We start from the raw sequence: 26,617 nt of genomic DNA, 5'->3' as shown, positions 1-26,617 counted from the left end.
TATTTCATAAGTAACTAATTCCCTAAATAGCTCAAAGATGAATGTGCTGTTTCTGTGGCTATGTTCATGGAGTTACATATTCCTGCCTGCTTGGTAGTCATTGTGATGGTGCCATATTGCATTGTGAAACTGCGCATGGATGCACATTATGTTGTACCTGGAAGTGAGTTTGACTCTTCCATAATGAAATTGAAACTTGATATTTTGTAAGACTAAGTAACCTTAAATTAACAGTAGATCTTAGCATTTTCTCTTGGCTAGGAAGAAGCATTTTCATAGCTTGTGCTTTCAGTTTTTGCTGGTCTTTCTAACAAAAGGCTTATGGAAGTCAATTAAGAAATAAATATAGGTAGAAGAAATTTCTGATTGCATGGCTTGGATAAAATTGCCAGGCCACTGTTGGTAGTATTGAATTTCTTTCTTTAACATGCAGAAATTTTACAACACCTGGGAAATCATTAAAAATACATAAGTGCAGAGTCTTTCATAATGTGATAACAGTAACAGTATATCTTAAATAAAACTGAGAGATGTATTGACACAGAGGTCACTATGTAATTCAAGGCAACAGACATGTCTAAAAGTGTACTGCCTAGTTAAATTTTTAGAATTAGGCAAACTTCAGAAAGACTTATTTTTCTGATTTCATTCCTTTGTTTTCCTGAGATCACTCACATGATGTGTCTCAGTATTTCTTGTGTGGTGGATGAGACCTCAGTTCAGCAGGTGAGTTTGTCCTGGGAGGTGTTTCATCTGCTTGGACCTGTACAGATGCTGAGGCAGGGAACATACCGATCAGATCACCAGGACTGAGAACTGGATAGTCAGTTTCTCCATGAAAACACCAATCACGCTGTGGAAAAGCTTGAAAAGAGACTTCTGCATATATATTTGAATCAAATGGCGTTATTCAGAAGGTGCTGCCAGAAAGCTGCTTTGTGCCAGCTTTGAAATAGCCAGGTTGATGGTTTTCTTTTCAAACAAAAAATAATAATAGAAAATAGGTCTCCTGTCACCCTTTCTGCCATCCTGAATTCTTACTCTACTGCTGGTGCTGGTTTTTTTGATCACTGTGGAAAAAGACAGTCCAAGTCAAAGGGAAATGCAAAGCAGTTAAAGTAATCCCAGAACCAAACCCTAAGAAGAAACCTCAGTGTGTATCATGCTGACTGAGGGTGCTGCCATCAAGCTGGATAGGCATCTGCTACTGAGGAAAGGAGCACCAGGGGCATTCCAAGGGCCAGACAGCCCCAGCATAGATACTGTTTACATCACCTTGCACAGGAGAGTAGGCAGCATCCTCAACTTCTTGTTTTCAGCAAAGGTTTTGCTTGGACTTTATGGAAGTCAGGTTTTGGTATCCATGAGTTGAAATGTATTTCGTACACCACTGATTTTCCAGGTGGAGAAAAGCTTGGCTTGTTTTAAGCTGCAGATAATATGCCGAGTTTTTATAGAATAAAATCAACTACTTCAGCAACAAAATTCCTATGAATTGCAAAAAAAGTCACTGTCAGGCAAACTATTCTTGTTTCATTGATTTAACAAGTATGTAATTTGCACTAGTTTCAAAGCTGAGTTTTATTCAAGTAGATGTTTCAAGGCACAAGCTTACCACATAAATCAAGTGCTGCTCAAATAGCAGCAGATATCCTCTGAAGAGCCTTTTGCATTTTCCAGAATTAAAAGAACATATTTATTTAAGCACTTCAGAGCTTAACCAGAGGGAATGCTTCTCCTTGGGCTAAGCCACTTGAAACAGAAAGAGCAGCCTCTAAGATTAGGTAAGTCAGTGTTTCATTGATTCAGCTGTGGCTCATGTTCTACAGCTTGACCTTTAGCACCAGAACTGAAATACCTGTTCTGCTTCAGTTAGTTTTTCCTTCAACCTGTGCTTATGACAAAATGACATTACCAGTGGTGGTGTTACCCGGTTTTCCCATGATGCACAGGTTGTCCATGACATGGTGTCTGCATTGTATGCAAACACATCCAAGAGGAAAAAAAAGAATTAGAGTGCTTACTATTGCCTTTAAAATGCATAAGCATCATAAACGCTGTACTCTCTCAGACACATGTAGGGCCCCAGCATGTATGTAATGTGTAGAGTTAAACTGCAGGCAACAGAAATGACAGTTAGTATGTATTTTTCAAATGCATTAATAATTAATTAAGATTAATGTGTATTTCAATATGTATTTCAGGAGTCTTCTGAATACCCGAGTTCTGTGACATGTAGCTGCCAGTGGTTTTTTTCTGTGATAAAATGTTCTCCATCTTGATCTTTTTCATATGCCTATCTGAATACTAACATATTGAAGTCTCTTTGAATGATGTGTTCTGTAATAGAGAGAGGATGTTAAGATAAATTTTAGTCAGTGATGCAGAGTATGTTAGGATAAATTACAGTTAATGATGCCTCAGTGTAGAGAGCAGAGCTATAGATAACCCTGAACCATTTTAAACCTGAATTTTAAGACATTTTTGTCTCTGTGAGGTGGTCTGGCAGACCCCTGTTGGGAAAAAGCCTCTCTTTGTCTTCAGTAGGTTTTGGGTTGAGCCTTCAGTGGCTTCAGTATGAGCTTCAATGTAGGATGTGAGATGTGTGGAAACTTCTGTAGTTCATCGCTTCGATCTTTGTAAAAACAGGGCTCTTGCTTTCTTTACTGCAAAATCCAGAAATCTCTGGATATGCAAGGTTCAAGAATTTGAAAGTCTTTTTGTGTGAATGACGTAATTTTTATTATTTGGAGGATTTTACAGAGGAACACAGCAAGAATATCTTATCTCAAGATATCTCCTGCATTTTGATCTGAATGCCTATCTGATTTCTTTGCAGTTTCTCAGCACCCTCTTTGCCCCTTTAAATTTTGTGATGGAAAAAGTTGAAAGTATCCTGCCCTCCAGCCTGTGGCACCAGCTGACAAGGATCTGAGGGAGCATGCCCGCTGACTGACTGCCATGACATCTTATGTGCCAACTTTTTGTTGACCACAAGAAAGCATGATAAAAAAGGGAAGCAGTTATAAGACTTAAAAACTCTTCACGGATTGTCTGTTCTCATATAAAAACTGTTTTGTTGTACAAAATACATTGATGTTAGGTTCTATTATATTTTGCCTTCAGAAAAGAAAAAAAAATAAACTTTTGTGTATTGTAGCATTGCTGTCTTTGGACTTATTCTACGTTTTGTTTTTTAAACATGTGGTATCTCTGTCACCATAGCTGGGGTGTAGCTACACATTCAGGTAATGACACTAATAATGGTACAATTAAGCACCATTGTCACTGCCTTTTCTCATGGAGTTCAGTTAGGGTGAGGCCCTCACTTGTGCAGTCTGGATGAGGCTTGTAGACAGTTAAAGCTCCTGCTTAAAGCAGCTGTAGGCTCTCCAGGCAGTTTGGATGGCACACTGGGCTTCTGATTCCCTTCTCTGCACAGAGGTCACCATATCCTCATTTGAGTTTTCAAGAAGCCCACATACTTGACAGATTTTCTTCACACCCCTGGTGTTTCAGCTACCTTCTGAAGGCTCATTAGCAAAATGGGTGTTAGTTCATGCACAATTAATAGAGAGGTTGGTGTTTCACTACTGGTGCTCACCTCAGGAAATTTTATCCTTGTGCTGTGACTGTTTAGACTAAGTATTCATTTATGACTTAGCCACTGTCGATGGAAACTTCCAAGGCCAGCTGTAAAATGAAGATTTTGATCTGCAAGTTGAAGTAAGTAGTCCTCTCTGTCAGGAATTAAAAGTGCATCCTTACAGATGCCTCAAGGATATTTTTTCCAGCTCACTTTCCAGATAACCCTGATGCAGTGGATCAAAAATGCCACTTTACCATTTTATCCTCACTGTTGCTCTTAAAATGCTGAGCAGTTTAAGGGACTGTGATCACTAGCAGATAAGTTTGTTTATCAGTGAGGAAATGAGTAAGCAGAGACAAAACTCCCGGTACTAGAACTGGTATAAAAGGGAAGTGTTTCTTAACAATTGAAGATGCATAACATTACTTTTTGTTCACTTGATCACCGACACTTTAGTCTAGCAGAAGACAGATGTTTGCTCAAGTGTGCAAAATTACCATGTAAACTCTGCTGTGCTATGAGATTAAAAAAAGGCAGCCCCACGCCAGGAGAAATCAGCTGTAAGACCTGGGGAAGCACCAAAGTCTGGAAGACAAGAGAGCCCCATGGACAAATGTTAGACCTGGTGAGGCTGTTGGGGGTTTCCATCCAGGTTTGTCATCTCTGGCTATTACTCCTGCAAAACAATTCACTGTAATGTTGAAATTAGTCTGGCTTGCAGTTAATGTAGGATGTGGCGCAAGATTAGAGGTAATGGATTGCTAATGGATAAGCATGTGGAAGTATGAAATGGACCAATATTTGAGTTATCCTATTTTCATGTGAATTCCTGGAGCAGCCACAGAAAACACCCTCACAGCAGCTGCTGCTATGTATCTCCAGCTGAAAAACCAGGGATAACCATATTGATTTGTTTGCCTCAAAACAGCACTGTCACAATTATTTAAGGCTGCTGAAACTCAGAAGGATCAGGCATAGGCAGCTCTTGTCCTGTGCTGCTTTGTATCACTTATTCCCAGCCACCTATACCCTACATTTCAAAAGAAGAAATTGCTGTGATTCACAGTCCTAAATGTAAATGCATTTGCACATCAATGTGTATCTAGCTATATACAAATCTCCATGTTTGTCAGCAGCTGAGGTAGTAGTTAGGACTTCTGTTTGAAGATACTGTGATCTGTGTGGGAATTACTGTCTGTAATACTCTGATAAAAAGACATGCTTAACTCCTAGAAGAATCACATCCTTTCCTTGAACTATGGAGAATGTTTAGGAATTCAAAAATACCTTTATGCAATTTTATTTCTACTGTTTCTAGTATCTTTCTCCCTAATGGACCATGGGTTTTTTAATCTAGAAACTCTCTCTTTATTTACGATTCTAGGCATCTGGAAGACTAGGCAAATCAGACAAAAGGATTTTCTTTTTCATTGGGCAGAGTTTATTGCCTTAGGCTTTGCTGCCTTTGACATGTTTCCTCTGAAGTTCAGTATGGCTTAGATCAAAAAGCAAACACAGCCCATGATTATATGATGGAAAGCCTCTGGCTTAGTGCAGAGATGAGCCTTGTGAAAATCTGGTTCAGATAATAACTCATCTTCAGATTTAGGGGTGGAGTAAGCTTTTTAACTCCAAATGTTAGCAGGTCCCGTTTTTTTTTTTTTTTTTTAAAGACAGCTTAATAGAATTTGTATGCACATTATGTCTCTACACTATAACCTGCATAGAACAAAAAAGGAGAGGACCTCCCAAGGAGTGTCAAGTCAAGCTGGCCCCCTTCTGTCCCTTCCTCCCACTGGATAGATTTACAGGTGCTCCCTGACAGGAACTGCACTCAGAGGTGAGTGCTGCACCAAGGGGAGGGCTGCTGCTTTCTCTAGCTGCTGCTTTCTCTCTTTCATCATTTGGTGTGTATGCTGAACATACAGACTGTTTTCTCAGCACGTGGAAGTCCTTACCCTAGCAGAAAGGAGGAAGATTATCCGGAGTTTTGCCATGTTGAAGAAACCTGCAGAAGCTAAACATCCAAAGGAAGCTGCACCTCTTGCACAGCCACACACATCCCTTCACACCCAGTGTGGCTGTCACCCTGTGGTGGCCCTGAAAACCTCAGTGGCTCTAGTTACAGGGGATTGTAAAAGGTAGCCCCTGGCTCCACCCAGCTTCCAGCAGGGCTCCTGCCCAGTTCCCACCACAGAGGGAGCTGTCATTGTATTGATTCATATGCTTTTGGTTCTTTCTCACAAGAGATCTTAACTTTATGAAGTTGCATCCATTGCCCCAGGTAAATGAGCTGTTAATACAAAAGAAACAACCCCAAATCACCTTTGTTGTTATAGCCCATGAGCTGCCTCTGTCTTTCTGATAATAATATATGTTCATTTTTATCATTCGAAGTGGCAGGTAAAACCTGGAGGCCATGACGTGACCACAAAACCACTTCTGCCCTTGGAGGCGGCCACCACCTCCATGAAGCCCTTCCAAGGAGTGCTGGGCAAAGGCCATGGAGAAGAGTGAGCGTTTGTACACTTTGTGCTGCCACATTGGAGTAGGAGCTAGCAAAAGCACCCTCCTCAGATCCAGATCTTCACTAATCCCCAGACATTCCTTTCCCCCTTCCCACCATACACTGAGGCCCACAAGAAGCTGGACATGAAGCCTGCAGGCAGTGACCAACAGCTGCGGTTTGGGCATGCAGGCTGGATGCCCTTAAGCTCCTGTGCAGTGCAGTACCAGAAATGCAGCATTTTATTTCTAATTCACATCTGCAAAGAAGTTATTAACACAGGGATGGGAGGCCAGGATGGGATGCACAAACTGGTTTTAGATACTTTTTCAGGAAAAGAAAAAGCAGCAATCTCTCAAGCTTCAATGCCCACAAGCCCTAATATACACCACCATTCCTAAGTCTTTGGTCATTTTCCATGTGGTAAAACAAAATTAAACTTTTTAAAATGAGATTTCACCTATAACAGCACCACACACTTTTTAGGGTAAAGTTTGTTGAAAACAGTGGGGAGGAAGCAATCCCAAAAAGCTTGGCAGGCTCACGGCATTTCAGGGCGCTGCTAGATCCTGAGTTCATGCAGTAAATTAAAGGGAACTCCCTCAAGAAAATTGGACTGCGTATTTAAAAAAATAATCCTACAACCTTTAGCCTCAGCTAACATCATTCTGACACTAAAATGTCTACCTAAAGACAGCTGTTTCCTCTTCATGACTAAATACATTAGTACATTTATTCCACTGAACAAAACTACAGTATTATTTCATTTACCATGCCTATTTCTGTTTCTCCTTTTTTTGTTTCCTCTTTTTTTCTCCCTCTTATTTTCTTTGTTGGATTTGCTGAAGATCATGGAAGGGCCTTTCCTAGCAGTATTTATGTCTCTGAGTGTATTTTGCCACAAAGAAGTAGCAAAAGTTTCTGGGAGTGCATTTCTTTGTGGAAGAGGCAGCAGAAATCTTACAACTGTAAGAAGTCTACCTTGAGCTCTTAAAAAAAACCCAAAAAACATAAATACAGAAAAAAACTGTGATCAAGTAGGTGGCCAGCTCAGCACTTACCCGGTTGTTATGCTGTGAAATATTCTGGGTTTCATCTGGTGAAGTGGTTTTGATGCAGGCATTGCATCACTATCCATAGGGCACATGCCCGAAACGGGAACATCAGCCTGCTGTGCACACCTGGGCGGCCTTGCTGCTGGACAGGGTGACAAAGGACACTGAAAAGGCCAAGGGACTCAATGCCCCATCTTACTGGTAAGACCAGCCTTCAGGAACCACTGGCCTCTGACCCAGAGGAAGATTTGGAACAGGAAGATGTGCCTTAGTGGAGGAGGACCAGGTTGGGGAATAAAAGTTAATAGATTTTTAATACAGTGACTCCAAAACAATTTATCTGGGACTGTGGAATTCAGGTGAGTTCATTTTCTGGAATATTAAACAAATAACAGATTTAAGAAGAGATCTGATTTCATTACCCTTCATTCAACTTCCTAGAACAAGTTCTCTTGTAAGAATGAGCCTTTTTTCTTTGTTCCAGAACATTGAAATATTTTCAGCTTTATTAAACAGGTAATCTTTTAGACTACTCAGGCTTCTTGAATCTTAAAAAATATGGCTCTAAAAGGTTAAAAATTATTATACTGCTCTTAAATTCTTTAGGGCTTAAAGTATGATATTGCTGAGGCTACAAACTACATGTGGATTTAATTTCACAGTGAAATCCCAATAAAAACTCTCCTTGGAGCTCACCTTTAAATACAATTAGGTATGAAATTTTACTCATCCAGCCCAGAGCCAGAATTGGCAGCAATGAAGAGGCCAGCAGTATAACCCGTGAGCTGCCCATGGGTACATACATACACATCATACATACACTGCACATGCACAGACACGTGGGCAGGGCTGTTCCCACCAGCAGTTGGTTTATAGACAGATTTGTGATTGTTGTTACCTCTAGCCATGATCATTTCCATATACAGTAACTGAAACATTATCTTATTGTCCAAATAAAGAACTTTCTGGAGACTCATTTTAAAACCGGCTGTGCCTTCTGGAGATGAATTGCCCATTTTAATGATACAAACTTTTTTGAAAGCCTTGCACATGACTACTCCCTCAAAACTACTTAATGCCAACCCCCCTTCTTTTTAAATAGTCTTTTAAGTTCCAAAAACAAAACATACCCAGAGTATTCACTTTATTGCCTTGGTTAGCTACTAGGATATAACTTTCTCCTGCACAGTTTGTACCTGCTAGGGTTCTTCCAGTCTCTTTCATTTTCATATGGAAATTTTACCTTCGTCTACAATGTGTTCTATCACTCATTCAACCTTCTTTTCCTGTGCTATTTTTTCATTACCTTGCCTTTCTCTACTCTTCACGGGTGCTTTTTTAGAGCCTTAGTTTACTTACTGGTACAGAACCCATTTTTCTCTTGGTTCATGTTGCTGATCTCTGCCCTGAGGAGAGGCAGCTGGTCCCTCTCTGACCCAGTTCCTCTCCACCAAGGCTGCAATTTCTGGGCCTCATAAGCCTGCACATCTTTAGAGCAACTTGTTGTTTTGTGCTGATCCCAGCCCAGCATATGGACCTGGCACAACCTGTAACTGCCTCCATCACAAGCCGATACACTCTGAATCACGGGCATGCAGTTTTGCAGAAAATATGCAGAAAAAAAATCTAATTTGGATGTCCCAATCTGAGGGAAAAGTATCATTTTGAGTGTGTTTATTAGATCTATTAACTTTAAAAGAACATAGAAGCTGATTACTTCTTTAGAATCCACGTCATTACTGAGGCATGGTATTTCCTTCTCCATCACTGTTCGTAAACATTTTTCCACTAATGTGTATGTAAAAAAGAGGAAACCTTATCCTTAGGTAGTTATCCTTAGAGTGTCCTGTACCCAGCTTTCACTAGGGTGAAAAACCATTCTCTTCAATCCTTCAGGTCAGGAAAAAAAAATCCTCAGCAGTTAATATTAATTACTTTTTAAAAGCTTTCAAGGCAAGTTTTCCCAAACATATAACTAAGGTATTTGCTTTGACTCTAATAGTTCATCAAAGTGTTGTGGCTGAACACATCTCCTGCAATTTCCTTTGTTTTAGGCCATGGGCCAATTCCTGCCCCACAGGAAGCCACTGTGTGCTAATGGTGGCCAGGGTGGCCTCGGGTGGCCACCTTACTGGAAACTCCAATCCACCAGGGATGAACAAACACCCTTCCAGTTAAGTTTTTCACCAATCTGGTCGCAAATTTTCTTTCATGGGGAAATCACCAACCAGTGATTTCCAAACTTCCAAGCCATTCGGTATCCAGGGCTCAGCTGTGACCTGCCCAAGATCCTTCAGAAGATGCTTGAGCAAGCCCAGCCCATGTGGTTGGTGGTGGTGGTGGTGGTCTTGTAAAAGTGCCATATTTTGTATCTTCTTGTGCTCCTGAGGGCAGGAATGAATTGCCACAAGGATTCTGGAGGAGAGTTACATGGCGGTTGGAAGAATCTTGGCATAAATACGTCCTTCCAGAGCTGCATCAGTTCACGCAGAGACAACTCTGCAGCAACACCGTCATGCAGAAACGCAAAGTAAATGCTGCAGGGTTTATATCAATTTTTCAGCAGCTTCTGTGCAATGAACAACAAAGGCAAAACAGGCATAAGAGTAAAAAAGACCTCTGATGTATTCCCTGCACGGACCAGGAAGGGCCAAGGCTGCGCTCCTCAGCCTCAGCAGCCTGTGCGTCATGTCCGGGCAATCCAGGCGGCGCTCTTTGGCGCTTTGCAGGTGTGAATGTCCACCACCTCCAGGCAGTCCTGGCAGCGCACGGCACAGCACCAGTGGAACTTGCACTCGCACTTTGTCATCCTGCTGACGCGGGAGGTGTCGTAGCCTCTCCCGCAGCACATCACCTCGCAGCTGTCCATGCCACGCGACGTTTGGTTGCACACCCGACCAGCTGTCCCAAGGGACCCTGCAAAGGGAACGCAGCAAAGGTCAGGAGGCAGATTTCAAGGAAAGACAGCGTATGAGAATAGGTATAGGAGACATGATATGCAGTGTATTTGATCCTTTAACATCACATCACCCAGGATTCAATATCAGGCCAAAGAAATGCCTATAAAGGTAAAATTGCTCCAGTATTTCCCCTAGGAATCAGACCTGGAGATGAGGAGGAATAAAATGGACAAAATATTTCAAGGGTCTGCCAGATTCTGTTAATATCATCACATTTTGCTTCATCCTTCCCTGGCACTTTCTTCACTCTTCCCAAGGCAGTCCTGCTCCCTGCACCCAGTCCCCCAGGACTATCTGAAATGGGATGCCCAGGTGGAGCATCTTCATGGTGCTCAGGATCTCATGGGCCTCACTGAGGAACCCTGGGTGTGCAGGAGAGGGCTGGGAAAGAGAAGACCAAAAAATGTGGTGGCTGCGAGGGACTCAATGGGTAAAGTAATTGTCCTGCCAGTGATTAAAGTCTTGCAGAAGAGGTGAGTGCAGAAGCACCTCAGGCATTTGGCATTGCTGCTGTGTCCACCCACAGGCCCCATTCCACTAGTTCAGGGGGGAGCTGCTCTGTGCCTCTCACCTCTGTGAGGTAACACCAAGAGTTCTTCTCCCCTTTCATGATGAGATTAGAAGAAACTAAATTACAGCGTGCTGTGGACAGAAAGAGGGAGAGGAACCATATCACACCTTGTCATGTTCTTGAAACACCCAGCAGGAGTGGCTGAAATGCCTGTGCCTATATCCATGTGGCACAAACTGGCTCTGTAAGGCATGCCTTGGTCTGAATAGTGACTGTACCACATAGGAGCCACTGTTCATCTAACACAAACTGATTTTAGGGTACAGTTTAGGATCAATACCACAGCTGCTGACAGGTTATTACCACCAATCTGAAGATGTCATAAAAATTAATCGCCTCACCTAATTTCCTATGTATTGCTATTATGAATCAAATGCAGATATATCCAAAAATTTAACATTCTTCTGACATTTTCCATAGAACTGATTACAACTCCATTCTCTTATGGGCAAGGTGATATTCCCTAAGTAACAGCTGTGGTCATTTAATTAACTGGAAATATTTTACAATGTGTATCTGCAGGTGTACACCGAACATGAACAATTTACCTTCTTAAGGAAAACACATACATGCAAACATTAATTAAAATTTCCATGAGCTAGGATAGCAAACCAATCTTAATTAATAAAAAATGCAAACTGCAGTTTAATTGTAATTATTAATAATTTAAGCTGAATAAATTCCAATTTTCTTTTGGTGTTTTTTTTTTCCCTATGGTAAATATATGGTTGTATGCACTGATGCTACTGTCTCAAAGCAGTTTATAACATACACAAGTGTTGACTGTCTCCCTATCCCTTACTGCCCCCCAGCATCAGGAACACTTCATATTATATGGGGGCTGACCCCAAACCAGTAATGTAATCAGGGGTTTCAGGAACTGGACCGAAGTTACCTTCTCAAACTGGTTTTTTTTTTTCATGGGACCAACACATGATCCAGCCTCTTAGCCATGGGGGTGCAAATTTTCCTCTTTTTGCATCAAATTTAGGACAGTCTTCAACTGCTGTCCTGGAGAAGTGCTTCAGCCCCTAGAACACATCTCAGCTTCCCTCCCGTGGCCTAGATTCCTGCATTTATTTAAATACTTAAATATTCATTGGGTAGAGGTTTACACCTGGAGAGCTTGACTGTGGAATGGCTGGTTCCTGTGTGCTGCAGGGAGAGCAGAAAGGTCTTGGTGCCCCAGGGCTCAGCACAGGTGCCCGTGGCCGCCCATCGGCTGCTGCCAGCGGCTCAGCCCCCCGCTCAGGGCTCCTGGGCTGCAGAGGTGCTGCTACACCAGCCAGGCAGAGAGAACTGGCAGAGGGAAGAAAAAACACACTGAATGGAGCCAGAAAGAGGCTCCTGCACCTGCAGCCTGATAAATCCCAAATCTCCTTGGGGTCTGAGCATGTTCATGCTGCTGCCTATGAACCAACGCTCTGCATAACATCCTTGGGGATATGGCTGAATAGCAGTTTAAAGTAAGTCTCTGATATCTGGGGGAGCATCTCAGTTGGCTGTAACAACCAGTGATGTGGTGCATCAGGCACACCCTGCACCAGGAAACCAGCAGTAACTCCTGTTCCTGGCCTATTGTCCCTATAGCCAGTGCCAGCACCTGGAACCCCTGCAGGAAGGCCCGGGGAGGAGAGGTACCCCCAGCAGTGACCCACATGGGCACACACTGCTCCCAGCAAGCCCTCAGCTGTGCAGTTCTCCCTGCAGAGCCAGCTGCACCGAGGCAACTGGCATAATGGGCATTGCAGTGATGCCAAGAGGCCTTTCCCAGATCTTTTCTTCAAGAATCACTCCATGATGGGGTAAGGGAGACTTCCAGTGGCCCCCAGTGCCTCCAGTCTAGGCAAGGCTGAGGAGTCAAGGGGATGCAGAACTACATGATGCACCTGTGGTCCCACAGGAAGCCTGTGGCAGAAAAAAAGCCAGATCCTGCTTCCCAGCCATCACACTCTCCTCCATCCATGATGCTGAACAAACAGCTGGGATACCTGAGTGTAAGTTCTGCTGTTTGTGTCAGCCCTCAGGAATATGCATCACATCCCAGACTGTGTAAAATAAAACCAAATTCACAGAAAGGGTTATTAGACATTGGAATGGATTTCCCAGGGAGGGGCTGGAGTCACTGGCCCTGGAGATGTTTAAGGAAAGACTTGGTGTGGTACTTAGTGCATGATCTAGTGGACGTGGTGGTGTTTGCTCAGAGGTTGGATTTGATGATCTCAGAGATCTTTTCCAACCTAATTGATTCTGTGAAGAACTTTTAAAGGCACTTATCCTGCTCTCTCTGTTCAGACCAAAAAAACAGTACAAGGTCAAGCTTGTGACCCACGTGATTATTAACATTCTGTATAAGGAATTGACACCAGTGGAGGAAAAGCAAAGCTGCCCTCCACCTCAGCATAACTCCTAACCAGGAGCAGAGTGAGGCTGTGTCATCTGGCTCCTGGGGGTGAAGGAAAACCCCATGTTCCTCCACATCCATCAGGAGCTGCCCAAGAAAGGTTTGACCCCATTCCTCAGCTGAGGCACAAGTTAGTTTCCAAGTCCAGTGTTCTTATTTCCAGATATTAGGGGAAATCACACAGCACTAACGAACAACCTAAGCAGGATGCACCCACTGCTTTCAACAGGAGTTTTCCCACAAGCTTCAAAACCAAAAATATTTCAGCCACTGACAGTCAGAAACTGGTATCATCTGATGCTGATCACAAAACATGAATATTTACTACACAGCTAGGACAGGGGACTTAATTATCCACAGACTGTGACAAAAGTGAAAACAAACTCATATAAAGGCTTCGTTTTTCAGCAAAACCAATCTTTTTTCCAAGTTCAAACAGCATCTTCAGAATCTCTGGAGCTTCTCTAGTGAGAAAGAAAATGAACAATACCCAGTAGTGAGGAGCCAGACAAGTTACTGTGCTCCTTGGCAGGCCCGAGTGGTGAAAGCAGCAGAAGACACTGCACAAAATAAGGCAGTTTTCTGCTTGTTACCTGCAATGCACCTCCTCAGCACTTACAAGGAAGGAGTAGGTTCTAACTTGTAAAAAGTTTTTGTACAACCTCTTTGTTTTCATTTCAAATGTTGGAATTGCCATGCCTACACACACTTCACCTGCCAAAACATCCACAGCTTTTCATACTGCCAACTTCACAGCCTGTACATCAAGTCCTTTCTTCTTGGTTTGCACAGTTATTTTTGGAAGTCAACATGTGTTATGTTGAAAAATAATTTCTTTCCATTCTTAAAGCCCTAAAATGTATTTATTAGTATATAATGAAAGCTTTTTCCTACTACTTCTATTGATTAAAATCTGGTGTCGAGCAGTAACATCCGTTATTAGATATTCACACACACACATACATATACACAAACAAAAGCAAAAAAAAAAAACCTGCAAAACCAGTGAAATCCCCAATGATAGTTTCCTCACAAGTGTTCTTGGAGAAAAAAATAATTAAAGGAAATGTTCACAGAAAAGTAGTTCTGAAGTTACTGGATTTTATGGACAACAGCCAGTACAGAAGAGCTGGAGAGAACAAGCAGGACACATTGGAGGCAGATTTGTCTGGAGGGGCTGGAATTTCCCAGGCCAGCACTGAAGAGATGGCCATGTGTTGATAAAAGCAGCAGTTTACCTAGGATGCTTTTTAAAAGCTCTCTGGGATGTTCTATCTCTGTTTCTGTCAAATTTTGAGTATGAAATTGTGAGCAAAAAATTATTTCAGTAGAGTTATGTCTGCAGGGTTGAATGAATTCTGAACATTTCTAAAAAATCTTCATTTGGTCCTTCATGAAATCTTAAGGCAAAGGAAATGTGGTCAGGTTATTACATTATCTTGCTATTGAGTTACTATGAATGATTTCCCATATTATACCCTTCCTGAAATCAATTACTCTTTTCTTTTCTAGAGAAAAAAAGGAAAACCCAAACAAACCACATTTTAGGGTGTTCCATGTATGTATGCCCAGCTGCCCCCTCAGACAGAATGCCAGACCCAGGGTGGAAGCTCCAGTGGGGGAGGAGAAGGTATGTCCTTTTTTCCTGGGTAGGCTGCTGATGGCAGAATCCTTGAACTCTTTTAACTCACTGGTTCTATGTGTTAGCACAATCAAGCCAGAGGGGACGCTAGCTTGGACATTTTACAGTTTGTGAAGTTGTCTCCTGGTCAAGTCATGATTGCTTCATAAGGTTTGCTCTGCGAATCCTTCATTCAGCTCCAATACTAACTAACCTCCAGATAATTTTTTTTTCCTGAAGTACTAAATCACTTGAATTCCCTGGAGAATGAAAGGCAGAACTGTTCAGCTGACACTGAGATGCATCCCATCTACTTCCAAACTCAGACTTCCATAAGCTCATTTCATTTGCAGTCACTTAACAGGGCTCACACTCTGCAATGTTTGAACTAAAAAATGAAAAAAAAAAGTGGTGCAGCTGCCAAAATCATCTCCCTCAAAGCCAGAGCATGTTTTGTTTGTGTGGTTCTTTCTTTGCTCCATGCAAGCAGCAGGGCATCTCACATCCCATCAAAGGTTTACTGCAGTTCTCTAAAAATATACTCTTCCAAACAGCCACATTCTCTGAATTCTGGGCAACAAAGGAACACCACCTTGGCTGCAGACTTATATTGAGCTGAGCCAAAGAACATGTCAGACTTTGCCATCTCTGGGCTGATTTGTCGGTGTCTGGCAAATGCACATAATACACAGTGGTGAAAAATGCCCACTCTCCTCCACAACAGCAAGACTGACAGATGAGATTAGGTTTACTACAAAGAGATTATTAAATGGCTTTTTAACGTGGAATTGGGTAGTGTACAAGTTCTTCTTCCAGGGGAAAAGAAATCATGTTTTTCTACAATGAATGAGGCAACACCAAGAGATAAATGTTTTGAAAAAATTCCTAGTCTGCAAAGTTAATCTCTGCATGATGCTACAATATGCCCATTTATTCACTTGGATTAGACTTTACAGTACCAGCCACTATTCAAGGAATGGTATGTGCTTGTGCAGGTAATAGACATCACCGGCCAAAATAATAAAAAACATTTAAAATTATGTTGACAACTCAACTAACCAGAAACACTGTACAATGTAATTGTACTGGATGAAATTCTGGGTTCATAAAAGCCAACAGTACATGACCAGGAATTCACATATTGTTCTTATTTAAGTACAGCTGTTTTGCAATGTTTATTCCAAGCAAACTTGGATTGTAAACATGCAGCAGTGCCAAAAGTAGTTGAGCTGCATTGCTATCCAGATACTTACGGATTTGTCATATAGGGTGCAATCTGGTCCATTATACAACCTATTCATTAGTTCCACAACTTCTCTCATACATTTCTCAGTCTGTCTTTTTTTTCCAGATTTCTGGTTTTCTAGTTGCCAGTTTTTAATTGCCACATCAGGAAATACTATACATGGGTCAAGAGCCATTAGCAGAATCCCTGGTGCTTGGCAATGCCTTGAATTCTGTAACACTGCCAAGTGTGTCTCTATTGAATCTCTGAAGCAGGAAAATCCAGTGTTAATAGCAACACCAATACTTTCTCTCTTCCCTGGGGGGCTGGCACAACTCTTCAGATGTGATGGCTGCCATGGACAGAGCCAACAGTGCCTTGTAAAGAGGAATAAACAGCTGTGTCACTCAGCCAAGTGTGCTGTGTCCCCCGATCTGTGCTCCTTCATCCACCTGCCTCAGCCCACGTTACCCACAGCTGCCTTGACTGGTGCTAGCAGGGTTGGATTGTCACAAGCTGTACCTCCCACATTAGATGGGGACCTAATTAGATTAGGCGTGTCTGCAACCGGGCTCCAGTCACAGTGAGCTGAGCTGTGGGAACGTGCAGATAAAGGAGGGCACCGCAGTGGTCGCATAACAATGTGGAAAGGAAGCAATGCAACAGGATGTGACATCACAGGGACATCATGGGACTTGGGGCAGCTCTGGAATGAACTGTGTGGCACAAGGGTGAGTGTGGCTGTGCCCTGTATGGACCTGCCTCCAGAGCACAACTCAAACCTGTACTGAAAGCAGCTTTGCCTTACAGCATCTCCAGGGTTCCACAGCATCTGGCAGAAACTGCTGAATTATATTAGAACAACTGGCTGTTGTACACTTAGAGACATCAAGGAACTATTGTTCTTGTACTGAGTCCTTCCAAAACATCTTCTTTCCTGTTTCCTGCTGGTTACATGCATGGATTTTAATATTTATATTTATATATATTTATATATATATATATATACATATATATATACACTCTCTCTCTCATTAAAATTATAATTTTTGATCTTTGACGTACAAATGTCTTAAATAAAAGCATTCACATGTAATGATAGAGGCTTACCTACATCCCTGTCCCTGATACAGTAGTCTGGAGAGCTCTCAAAGTATACCAGGTCATTCTTAGTTGGCTTCTTAAATTTCTTATTAGCCACAGTGAAACCCGTGCCATCTTGATTCATGACCACCTGAATTGCTCCATTGTATTTCTTCCACAGATAATCTCCTGTTTTCCTAAAGTCTGCCATGGCCAGCCAGCAGGTCCTTAGAGTGCACGATCCACTCACACCGTGACATTTGCACTCCTGTTTCAAAAACCGCTTCACGGCCTGTTTAGAAATGCACAGGTAAATATAAATGTACACAGGTAAAACAAAGTGTAATTAATTGCTTCTCAACCCTTTTCCAGCCATCCTGTAGTGCCAGGCCTGCAATGGGTCTCCAAATTACGGTCTGTAGTGACACCCACTGGTAGCATCAAGTCATCCCCATGTGGTTGGTCTGCTGTGGTTGCTTGACTCCCTGTGTGCACAATCCTCCAGCTGGTGGGCTTACCTTCCCGCTCCTGCCAGTCATCCCAAGCACCAATGTGGTCTACAGTGCTAGGACACAGACTGGACAGGAGGAAACCATCAGAAATGGCCAGAATCACTCAGCCCCTAGGGAGGCAAAGGTGCCCCCTTTCCCCATTGTTCCAGCTGCAGGATCACCGTGCTGACCCTCTCATCCTCTCCAGCTCATCTTCATGAAGTTGCTCTTTACCCTGAACAGTGTTTCAAATATTGCCCAGAAATTCACTGGCATTTCACATCTAAATGGTTTTTTGAAGACTTTGTAAAGCATTGTACCTGTGCTAGGCATCAGATCTATGGAGAATTTTAGAATACAGTACACTTAAAATGCTTATACAGCTTTTAACAAATATTTTTAGAATAAGACCTTAATTGGTTTGCATTGGAGAGATCACCCTTATCATTAATTTAACATCTGGATAGCATTAAAGCCATTTCTGCTTAATCTCAGATATTTAAGCTATCTGTATGATGTTGGAGAACAACAGATGGGTTCATAGACAGTAAATAATTCATTCCTAATTATGTAGATATGAATATTTGATCTATAAATATTATGCCTTAAGGGTTCATGAAATATGAACTTTTTAAAGTTTGTACAAGAGGAATGTCATCATGAGAAGAAGGTAAGAGAGAGGAAAGTTCCATGATTAGAAGTGAGATTGATGCACAGTGGAGCAGCCTTTTTTAGTCAAGCACTTTGTAATAAAGTGAGAATGTATTATAAAACCAAAAGACTTTTAACTTTGTTTCCAACTTGTAAATGATATGACTGCTTCAAAGAAGTCACAGGCATTCCCCCAGCCCCACTTCACTGACATATCACAAATCTGGGATTTAAGCAGATGCTTGGTTTTAATTATCTGAGCAGAAATCAATTTAACTACTTGTATGTTTAAAACAACTTCCTAGAAGAGTGGAAGAAGCACATAGGAATGCAGATCTTTTTTTGTCAGTGATGTTCCTGTACTGATATACAGCATATTGTGTTCTATGATTCATATGGGAATATTATAAATATTTGTTCTATTTATTTTTTAATTAACACAGTTGGAATAGTCTAGTTTTAAAAGAAATCTATCAACGCCCCTTCTCGGGGCAAGAAAAAACCAAAGGCACAGATGGTCTTACCCAGCTCAAAATGCCAGGCCTGTGGGCAGCTGGGGTGGTGAGATCCCTCCAAAGCTAAACTTACACTACTGCACTGTGAATACAAAAGAGTGTCTCTGTCCATAAAGCAGGTCCTAGAGCATATGAGAACATACTTATTATTTTCAATTGAATATATTTACTAAAATTTCTTGAGCTTTTCCTAAAAATCTACCTTACCAATATTACCTTACTATTTGGCAGAGGAGTTTTTCAAAATTTAAAAATAGTAAGATGCTCAAATACTACAGAAAGTACTTCCCATCATGGAACTTATTCGTCCCTAAAACATTTTTGTTTGCATTGTAGACTTCATCCTCTTTTGGACAGTAACAGAAACATAGCACTGCATGTACCTATCCCTGATCTGAATAGCCTTGTCTGCCTACATTATATATTAATTGCACCTGCTGGCAATAAACTGGTGGAGGAAAGATGCTGAAGAACAAAAATTTTTCAGGAAAATCATCTACTTGGTGTACAAAAAAAGATCAGAATACAAACAACTTAATTCCTACTAAATATACGTTAAGGAGAACCAAAGACACAAAAAGTCTCTATAAATAATTCCAGAAGTGCTTGTTTCATGCACTATTCTTACTTTTTATAGCTACCACCACAAAATGTTAGTGCAGATATTCCTCAGCCCTTGCACCAGAGGTGGGCAATACCACCCCTTCTACTCACCGACGATGTGTAAGTAAAGACTCTTTTAGTTGAAATTCAGGAATGGTATTTTCATACAATGTTTAGAAAAGGGGTTGCAGGTCATGCTCCAAGGCCATTGCTTTTTGAAGGGACATGTATTTTGGATTTATTTTCTTAAAAAGTGAAGTAATTACCTTTTATCTCTGCTCACTTTGTGATTGAGTTTACCATATACATACAGAAATGGACAGAATGGGTTTTTCTCTCGAGACTTATTTTGAATTTGTTCTTTGTGAAGCCTGTTCTTCAGTGTGATCTTCAGCCTCTCTTAGGAATTTGTATTCTGTATTAACCAAAAATAAAACTCCTGCTTATATAAGAAATAGGCTCAAAACAAAACCTCCATCAAACGGATCCTGCAGCTTAGACTCCTGCTTAACTTCCCACACAAGGAGGGACTCCAACAGGAGTTAAGCAGTTGAATTCAGTCTGTTTGTAGATCTCTGTCACACTGAACCTCCAAGGGAGATGGAAGCAGCAGCTCAGGCTCCTGCTCTTCCAATATTTCTTCATAACTGCTGAGACCAGACAGCAAGGGCCGAGCATTAACTACCCCAGACACGAGAGAGTTGGCCAACAACATCTCTAGGCATCTATTGCATTGGACACCCACCTTCCTTCCAGCTCTGTTGTTGTGAAGATTCATCAGCGCCCTGGCATCTTTTCCTTTGCGTTCTTTGGCATCCACAAAGGCTCTGGCAAATTTAATGCCATAGTCAATGTTATCACTGCAGCCACCCCAGTCAAAATGGCCCTTGCTGTCCTTGGCAGAGCCTTTCTTCTTGGGATCACAGGAGCAGGATTTCAGCTCCCCTTGGCTACATGCCCTGGTGATGGCAAAAACAACTCCAGCAGAGGAGATGGCATGTACAAAAGCAGATTCTCGACTACCTGAAACAAAAAAAAGTCACTTTAAATATCATTGGGGTAGCTACTTTGAGTGGGTCTCCTATATCCAGACTGTTAGCCTGGACCTTTTTGCAGAGCAAAAGATAAACTAGGCTGAAATCACAAAAATACATATTCCCTGGAGCCAGAATTAGTCATGGCTTAAACTTGGACCCCTCCCTGGTAAAAGCTCATCAATATTGTGTTAGAGTTGGAAAACATTAAACATTTGCTTCTGATATGGATTAATATACTTCCATGGATCAGTTGTTTTATACAGATATGTGAATAGGACAGCTGGTATTCCTATCGTGTTTCACGAATTTAGAAGAATATATGAAGTGCTATTTGAGAGATAAGTTTAAGAAGTTATTAAATAGGGACACTGAAACAGCATGTACACTGCAAATATTGCAAGCAACTCTTGAAACTACATTTTCCTCTCCTGAAGCTCTTGGAATGGACTTTCCTGCTTAAACCATGCTAGGGAGAAAACTTGGGTGTTATTTTCTGAAAAGTAAGTTAATATTAGGTTTTCTGCCTAGAATCTAGCCTGTCACCGTAATTCACACAAATAAGTTCCATTAAATCAATGGCACCGCTTGTGTCATGCTTGAGGCAGGATTTGGTCTGGCAGCTGTGACTTCTGCATGCCAGCTGCTCTGGCAGCTTTCCCATCTCCCTAATCAAGGTACTTTACTGTACCAAAGATTATCTGAATTTCTAGACTATGCCTACTCATAGACAACTAGGTACATATTTCAATGTAATAATTGCTAATTCTTTTAAACAAAAATAATTGTTTACAATACAGAGCTATGTTACACTACCACAGATTTATTTATGGTAATGGAATATTTTCCTACTTTAAAAGTTTTTAGCACAGGAAGAATGACAAGTAGATTTTTGTGCAATATCTAAGAAAACTTGCAGTGAGAGAGACCTCTTTGCAGGGCTTGTAAACCTTAAGTAATGTTAGCACAGTAAAAGAGGACCCCAAAGACAAATGCTGTGATTTTTTTTTGTAGAGGCAGAATTGCATTATAGAACTTCAGTATTTCAATTGCAGTAGCACTAATATGCTTAACTTGTGAATGAGCCCTGAACCTCTACATGCTGTGCAAGCCTTTTGCAAATAGCAGCTAAAAGCTTACAAAAGTACTGGGCAAACCATGGCTTCCCTACACTGCCTTCAAAATCAGGCAGAAGTTAACATAGCTTGTAACAAATCATGCTCTTTTGAAGACTTACTTCTGAGAAAACGTATTCAGAAATATCAAAATTTGTAAAGTGTTAATTAAAGAGAAACACTTGATATTGTTGGAATAGAAAAGGTTCTTTGAGTTTATTGAACTAATCAATTTTATTAGATCACTATCAAGCTACATTTCCAGGGCAATCACAGCCTGATCAGGCTCCATGCAGAGCTCAGAAGCCTGATGCTGTCATTCTCTCACATGAGCCAGTGGTGAAAACTTCACTTTTGGAAAAACTGCATTTTTACTTTTTGTATTAAATAGCCTCATCATTACTAGGCTATGTTCTGCCAGACATGTTTTCCTGAATATCAAGACAAACCTCATTGAAAATGAGCCTATGGGTGACGTTACTGGTTACTCACAAATAATTGCCAAGGGAACATGAAGCTGGTTACATGAACCAGTGGCTTACCAGCAGCAGAACCTAGCATGGAATGAGAATGCCCTTGCTTGGGTCAGCGTGCCCAGTGTCTGCCATCCTCCTCTCCATCCCCACCAGTGGGGCAATGGTCCCAGGGTATTTTGCTACTCCCCTCCTTGCAGATGTCACGCTGCTCACAGCTTAGAATGATGCCGGGGACATTGCAGGGACACAAGTGCCAGGGCAGGGTCAGCTGCACTGGCTGTGCCCCAGGGAAGGCCATGTGCGCAGGGTGTGGCATTTGGTGAAAAGAGCTGCAGTTTCTAAGAATCTCAGCACTTCTGTCCCTTGGGTTCTAACACAGTAACAAATCCTAGCCATTTCTTTGAGTCAAAACGGCCACATCCGAGATTTGAAGACTACCCAGATGCCTTACTCCGACCTTTAGATGACAACACCACCCTGCTTAACCATCCTCCCTCAGGGCGGGAAGCACAATGTAGTCCTCATTTGCTTGGGGTCAGCACAAGCCTGGCTCACCTCAGTCAGATGTGTGTGCCCTGCCTCTCTCTCCCCGGAGCCTGACCCGAAATGTGGCAGTGCCTGGAGGGCAGTGCTGCCCCGGCATGGCCGCAGACCTCTCACCCCGCAGACAGCGCAGCCCTGGAGGGAGTGCACCCGGCTGCTTTCCCGGCTAAATGCTCCAGCGGGAATCGGCCTGCAGGAGGGATTGTCGCCTGCCACCCCAAAGCACTGGGCTCCTGTTTGCACTTGAGCTGCCCCTTTCAGCAGGCCCCATCCCGAGTATTGGTACTCATCCTGAGGCTGGACTCTGATGGAAAGTCTTCTGTCCTGCTGCCACATTCTGATGCTTTCATTTTCCCTGTGGGCCGTAATATGTGGGTTTGACATCCATTATGCACCAAAAAAAAAGTCAAGTGGGGAACTGCAGAGTCAGCCCCTAATATGCCAAAACCCCACACTGTCTCCCTGATTCGGTACAGGTTGCTGAGCAATACAGACCTTCACGCTATCATGCGTGCTGTTCTGCTGTCCGTGAGAGCCTGAAATAACTTTGCACGTCCTCTTCCAATCCTCTTGAAACGTAAAACCAAGCTTCACCCTTGCTAAGACCAAGGATACAGGAGGATGGCCACCGATTCTCATCGTTGCGGCACACTGCCTAGGGGCTGCTAGCCCTAAAACAGCCCGTCACCCTTACGAGGAACACTCGCACCCTCACGCCGACTCTCCAAACCCCCTTTTCCCGTGGGCGCGGAGGCCGCACGCCCCAGCCAGGCCCGGGAAGCGCCTCCCTCCCTCCCTCCCTCCCGCCGGCGCGGCCCGCGGGACTCACTGCGCAGCAGGACGCGGCCGAGCAGGCGCTGCCCCCGCTCCAGGGCGTTGCAGTCCCAGCGGTGCCGGCGGAACTGGTGCTGGCACTCGGCCGTCCAGGCGGCCACGCCGCGGCCGATGGAGAGCATGGCCTCGGGGTGCCGCCGGCACAGCTGCCGCTGGCGGCTCACCAGGCCCGGCACGTTGTCGCACATCACCCGCGACGAGCCCACGGCGCCCATGTACCTGCGGGAGGGAAGGGGCAGGGCAGCACCGGGGGTCCGCGCCGGCCCCCGTGCGAAGGAGGGTCCTCAGCGCCCCGGAGCCTTCCTCCGGCGGGTCCCGAGCTGCAGCTACCTCTGCCTTTTTGGTGGAAATCCTTTACAATTAGTCATCGACCCTGTGTTTTTTTAATAACGTGAAGTATTCAGGAGAACCCCAAGCCCCGCTATTGCAGTTCCGTGCAGTACTTTTAAAAAAAAAAAAAAAAAAACCAAAAAACCTTGAAAAAATTAAATTACATCATCTGTATCCAGATGGTCTCTATTAGTCCTGAAACGTTTCGAAAGGTACCTTTCATAAAATCCAAACTTCTATAGGTGTCTTTTGAAGGGATCAAACAGAAGAAAATGTCCTTTTCTTGGATTTTCATTATTTTATACGATCATAAAATCGTTAAAGGCCAGACTTACAAAAATATATAGTTAAGTGGCATTTAGAAGACACCGTGACAAAAAGCCATCGCAATAAATAATATTTATATGACTAAGGACACAGATAGTAATTTTATTGAAACATGCTCAGTCTGATAAATCGGGCTTTGATCGCACATCAGCCAGAGTCAAGGTTAAATGTGTTCCCCAGGATTACAAGAAGGGGTTTAACTCCTCTCCTACACCGAGACTTTCCAGTCTGGCTTGGTTGGGATCCCCAGATTGAGGGGCAGGTTTATGTTTCCATTCTACGGCGTTTTGCAGCGAGCTGCCTGAGATGATCCACGCCTACATCAACTATCACTTGAAGCCGGGCCCTGCGCTGCCCGCCGGGCTCTCAGCCGTCTGCCCTGGCAGTCCACAGTTCAGCGATGAGAAACTGTGAAGGAGGGAGGGGCGGGGGAGGGCGAGGAAGCAGGAAAAAATAAATTAATAATAAAAAAGTAGCGCCGCTGTAGCCAATTCCCAGCGCCGCCGGGGCGCGGAGGGGCGGCTGCCAGCAGCAGCGCTTCGCCCGCGGCCCTCGGGCGTGTTCCCCTCCCGCCTCCCTGCCCTCCTCCCGCTCCCCCCGCGGCCCCGGGCAGCGCCGGCCGGGCGGTGCCCGCTGCCCCCGCCGGGCCGGGACCCCCGCACCGCTGCCGAAAGCCCCGGGTAGCCCCCGCAGTTGCGCTGTGCTTATGCGGAGAAGGAGGTCGGAGAGCGGGGACGGGGTGTGGAAGGAGGTGCCGGGACCGTCTAAATCCGCTCGCTTTAAGGCCGGACTTTCTGGACCGGAGCAGCTGGCAGCAGCGAGCTCCGCTTCTGCGAGACTAAGAGGGAGAGGCTTCCCCCACCTCCCCTAATTCACAATTAATCCGACCCCACCTTCCCCAAGAGCAAATAAAAATTTCTGGAATTGCACAGCTTACCACCATGAGGAGGTGACTGGTGGGGTCGCCCAGACCAAGACCAAGGGAAGAGACCACCAGATGCCAGGGAGAAAGTTCATGTTAGAAACGCTTCGGTCCACATCAGGTCAGTTGCGGCGGGCAGAAATCCCATGGAGCAACAAGGACGAGCAGGGGCAAACGCACCTTTAGGGCTACTTCTTTCACGTGGGTCAAGCACCTTCGCATCCCCACGCGCGATCGCGGGGCTTACTGATCCCCTGCCGGGATGCGGGGGATGTCGGCTGGTGCATCGCTCTGGATTCCTCTCGGCTCGCCCTGCACCAAATCCCTCAGGACATGGAGTTCAGCCCCGCTCCCATCCTTCATCTTTGCCCCGATCCAGCTCTTCCCTGCAGTCACGGCAAAACTGAGGGGCTGGTGTGGGCTGCTCTCAGACTGGGTGGGTTCTGCTTTGGTTGGTGGTTTTTTTCCTCTGAAACTCTGATGGATGAAATGATGTCAAGAGACACTGGGGGAAGAGGAGGAGGTAACACCTCTGATTAGGCAAGGAATCCCGAGGAGCCAGTTGCTTTCCAATAACCCTACAAGCAGACAGCGAGTTCAAACCCGCCAGCAGATGCTACACGACCCGCTGCGGAGCCGGCGGCAGCCCCGGCAGCCTGTTACAGATCGGCAGCACTTGGCACCTCTCGGGGCTTGGCACGACGGCAATTCATGGCTCGGTACGAGCACGGAACGGTGCCGGAGGAGAAGCAGAGAACCAGAGCAGCCCCGGTATGGGGTGGACACCGCCCGGCCGCCTCCCCTCGCCCCGGGCCCCGCAAAGCCGGGTCGGCTTCTCCGCGGGCACCGGCGTCCCTCCGCCCCGGGCGCCGCTGCGCAGCCCCGCACCGCGGGGACCCCCGGCCCACGGGCTCCGACAGGGGGACGGGCTACGCGCCCCATCCCGCTCGAATCCCGGGATGGGGGAATCCGCAGCCGCCGCACCGCTCCCCGGCCCGAGAGGCGACTGGCGGCCCCTGCCCGAGAGGGGCGATGCGGCCGGGGCTGGAAGCAAACTCAAGAATAAGGGATTTAGCAACTTTTTCACTTCGTGTCATCTCTGCAAAGCAAATACATATTCCAGACAACGAACGCTCATTACCAAGCTGGAGATGCCCCACTTCTGAGACAGCATTCGTTGGCTGAAAATAAGAGAAATGCCCAAGGTCGCTAAATGAGTTAGGGACTACACAGCTCTTGTTACTAAAAGAAGCTTGCAGTTGTCAACTCCAGGTGAAAATCCTGTAAGAGCAAGCTAGGACGCACCCTTTAAGAGCTGTTCTTCAGGATCCATATTACAGCCATTCTCCTGTTTCTCGGTACAACTCAAGATCACAGACACAGAACTAGATGCAAGCACTGTTTCAGAAAGAAAATACAAAATGTAGAATTATATGAAGTTTTGAGGTGGGTAACATACACCCACTTACCAACTCAACTTGAAAGAAACATCTCCAACAACCCTCAGAAATCACAAAACACCCACCTACAACTGCAATGTCAAAATCTTTTGACTGCAAAGACTTCCGAGGAAAAATAATTGAAGCTTAGGAGACATGAATGCTTCTCCAACAGAACTACCTGCCCAGAGGCAACTACAGCTCCTCTTACCAACTCCAGCAGGTCTTATAGGCAACAGATGAGCATTCAGCATCTATTTGATAAAATGTAATAATGCGAAAACTCTCCAATTTTTACCTTCTGGCCAACTTATTTCTTATAG

The 26,617-nt window shown here is 44.0% G+C and overlaps 2 protein-coding genes across 4 annotated transcripts in view; one reads left to right on the top strand and one right to left on the bottom strand.

Annotated features, from left to right (window-relative positions):
* The window catches only part of ST7 (suppression of tumorigenicity 7), a 139,968-nt gene extending 136,843 nt beyond the window's left edge, over nucleotides 1-3,125 (top strand). For all 3 annotated transcript variants that reach the window (XM_066183046.1, XM_066183047.1, XM_066183048.1), the window contains one exon: nucleotides 2,840-3,125. In XM_066183046.1, the coding sequence (XP_066039143.1) occupies nucleotides 2,840-2,935 (96 nt within the window). In that variant the 3' untranslated portion in view covers nucleotides 2,936-3,125. The remainder of the gene's footprint in view (nucleotides 1-2,839) is intronic.
* Nucleotides 3,126-9,799: 6,674 nt separating this feature from the next.
* On the bottom strand, nucleotides 9,800-24,950 carry WNT2 (Wnt family member 2). The gene is made up of 5 exons (XM_066184560.1): nucleotides 24,871-24,950; nucleotides 23,272-23,495; nucleotides 20,020-20,297; nucleotides 17,042-17,306; nucleotides 9,800-10,066 (listed from the first exon to the last, which is right to left on the bottom strand). The coding sequence occupies exons 1-5, from the start codon at nucleotides 24,948-24,950 to the stop codon at nucleotides 9,837-9,839; spliced, it is 1,077 nt and encodes a 358-aa protein (XP_066040657.1). The 3' UTR covers nucleotides 9,800-9,836.
* Nucleotides 24,951-26,617: the final 1,667 nt, after the last annotated feature.

The sequence above is a fragment of the Chamaea fasciata genome, unplaced genomic scaffold (genome assembly GCF_029207755.1).
Source record: "Chamaea fasciata isolate MVZ Bird 193981 ecotype frontalis unplaced genomic scaffold, bChaFas1.0.hap1 SCAF_5, whole genome shotgun sequence".
Taxonomy (NCBI): domain Eukaryota; kingdom Metazoa; phylum Chordata; class Aves; order Passeriformes; family Sylviidae; genus Chamaea; species Chamaea fasciata.
The sequence above is the reverse complement of the archived record's forward strand: the minus strand, read 5'-3'. Positions and strand labels throughout refer to the sequence as shown.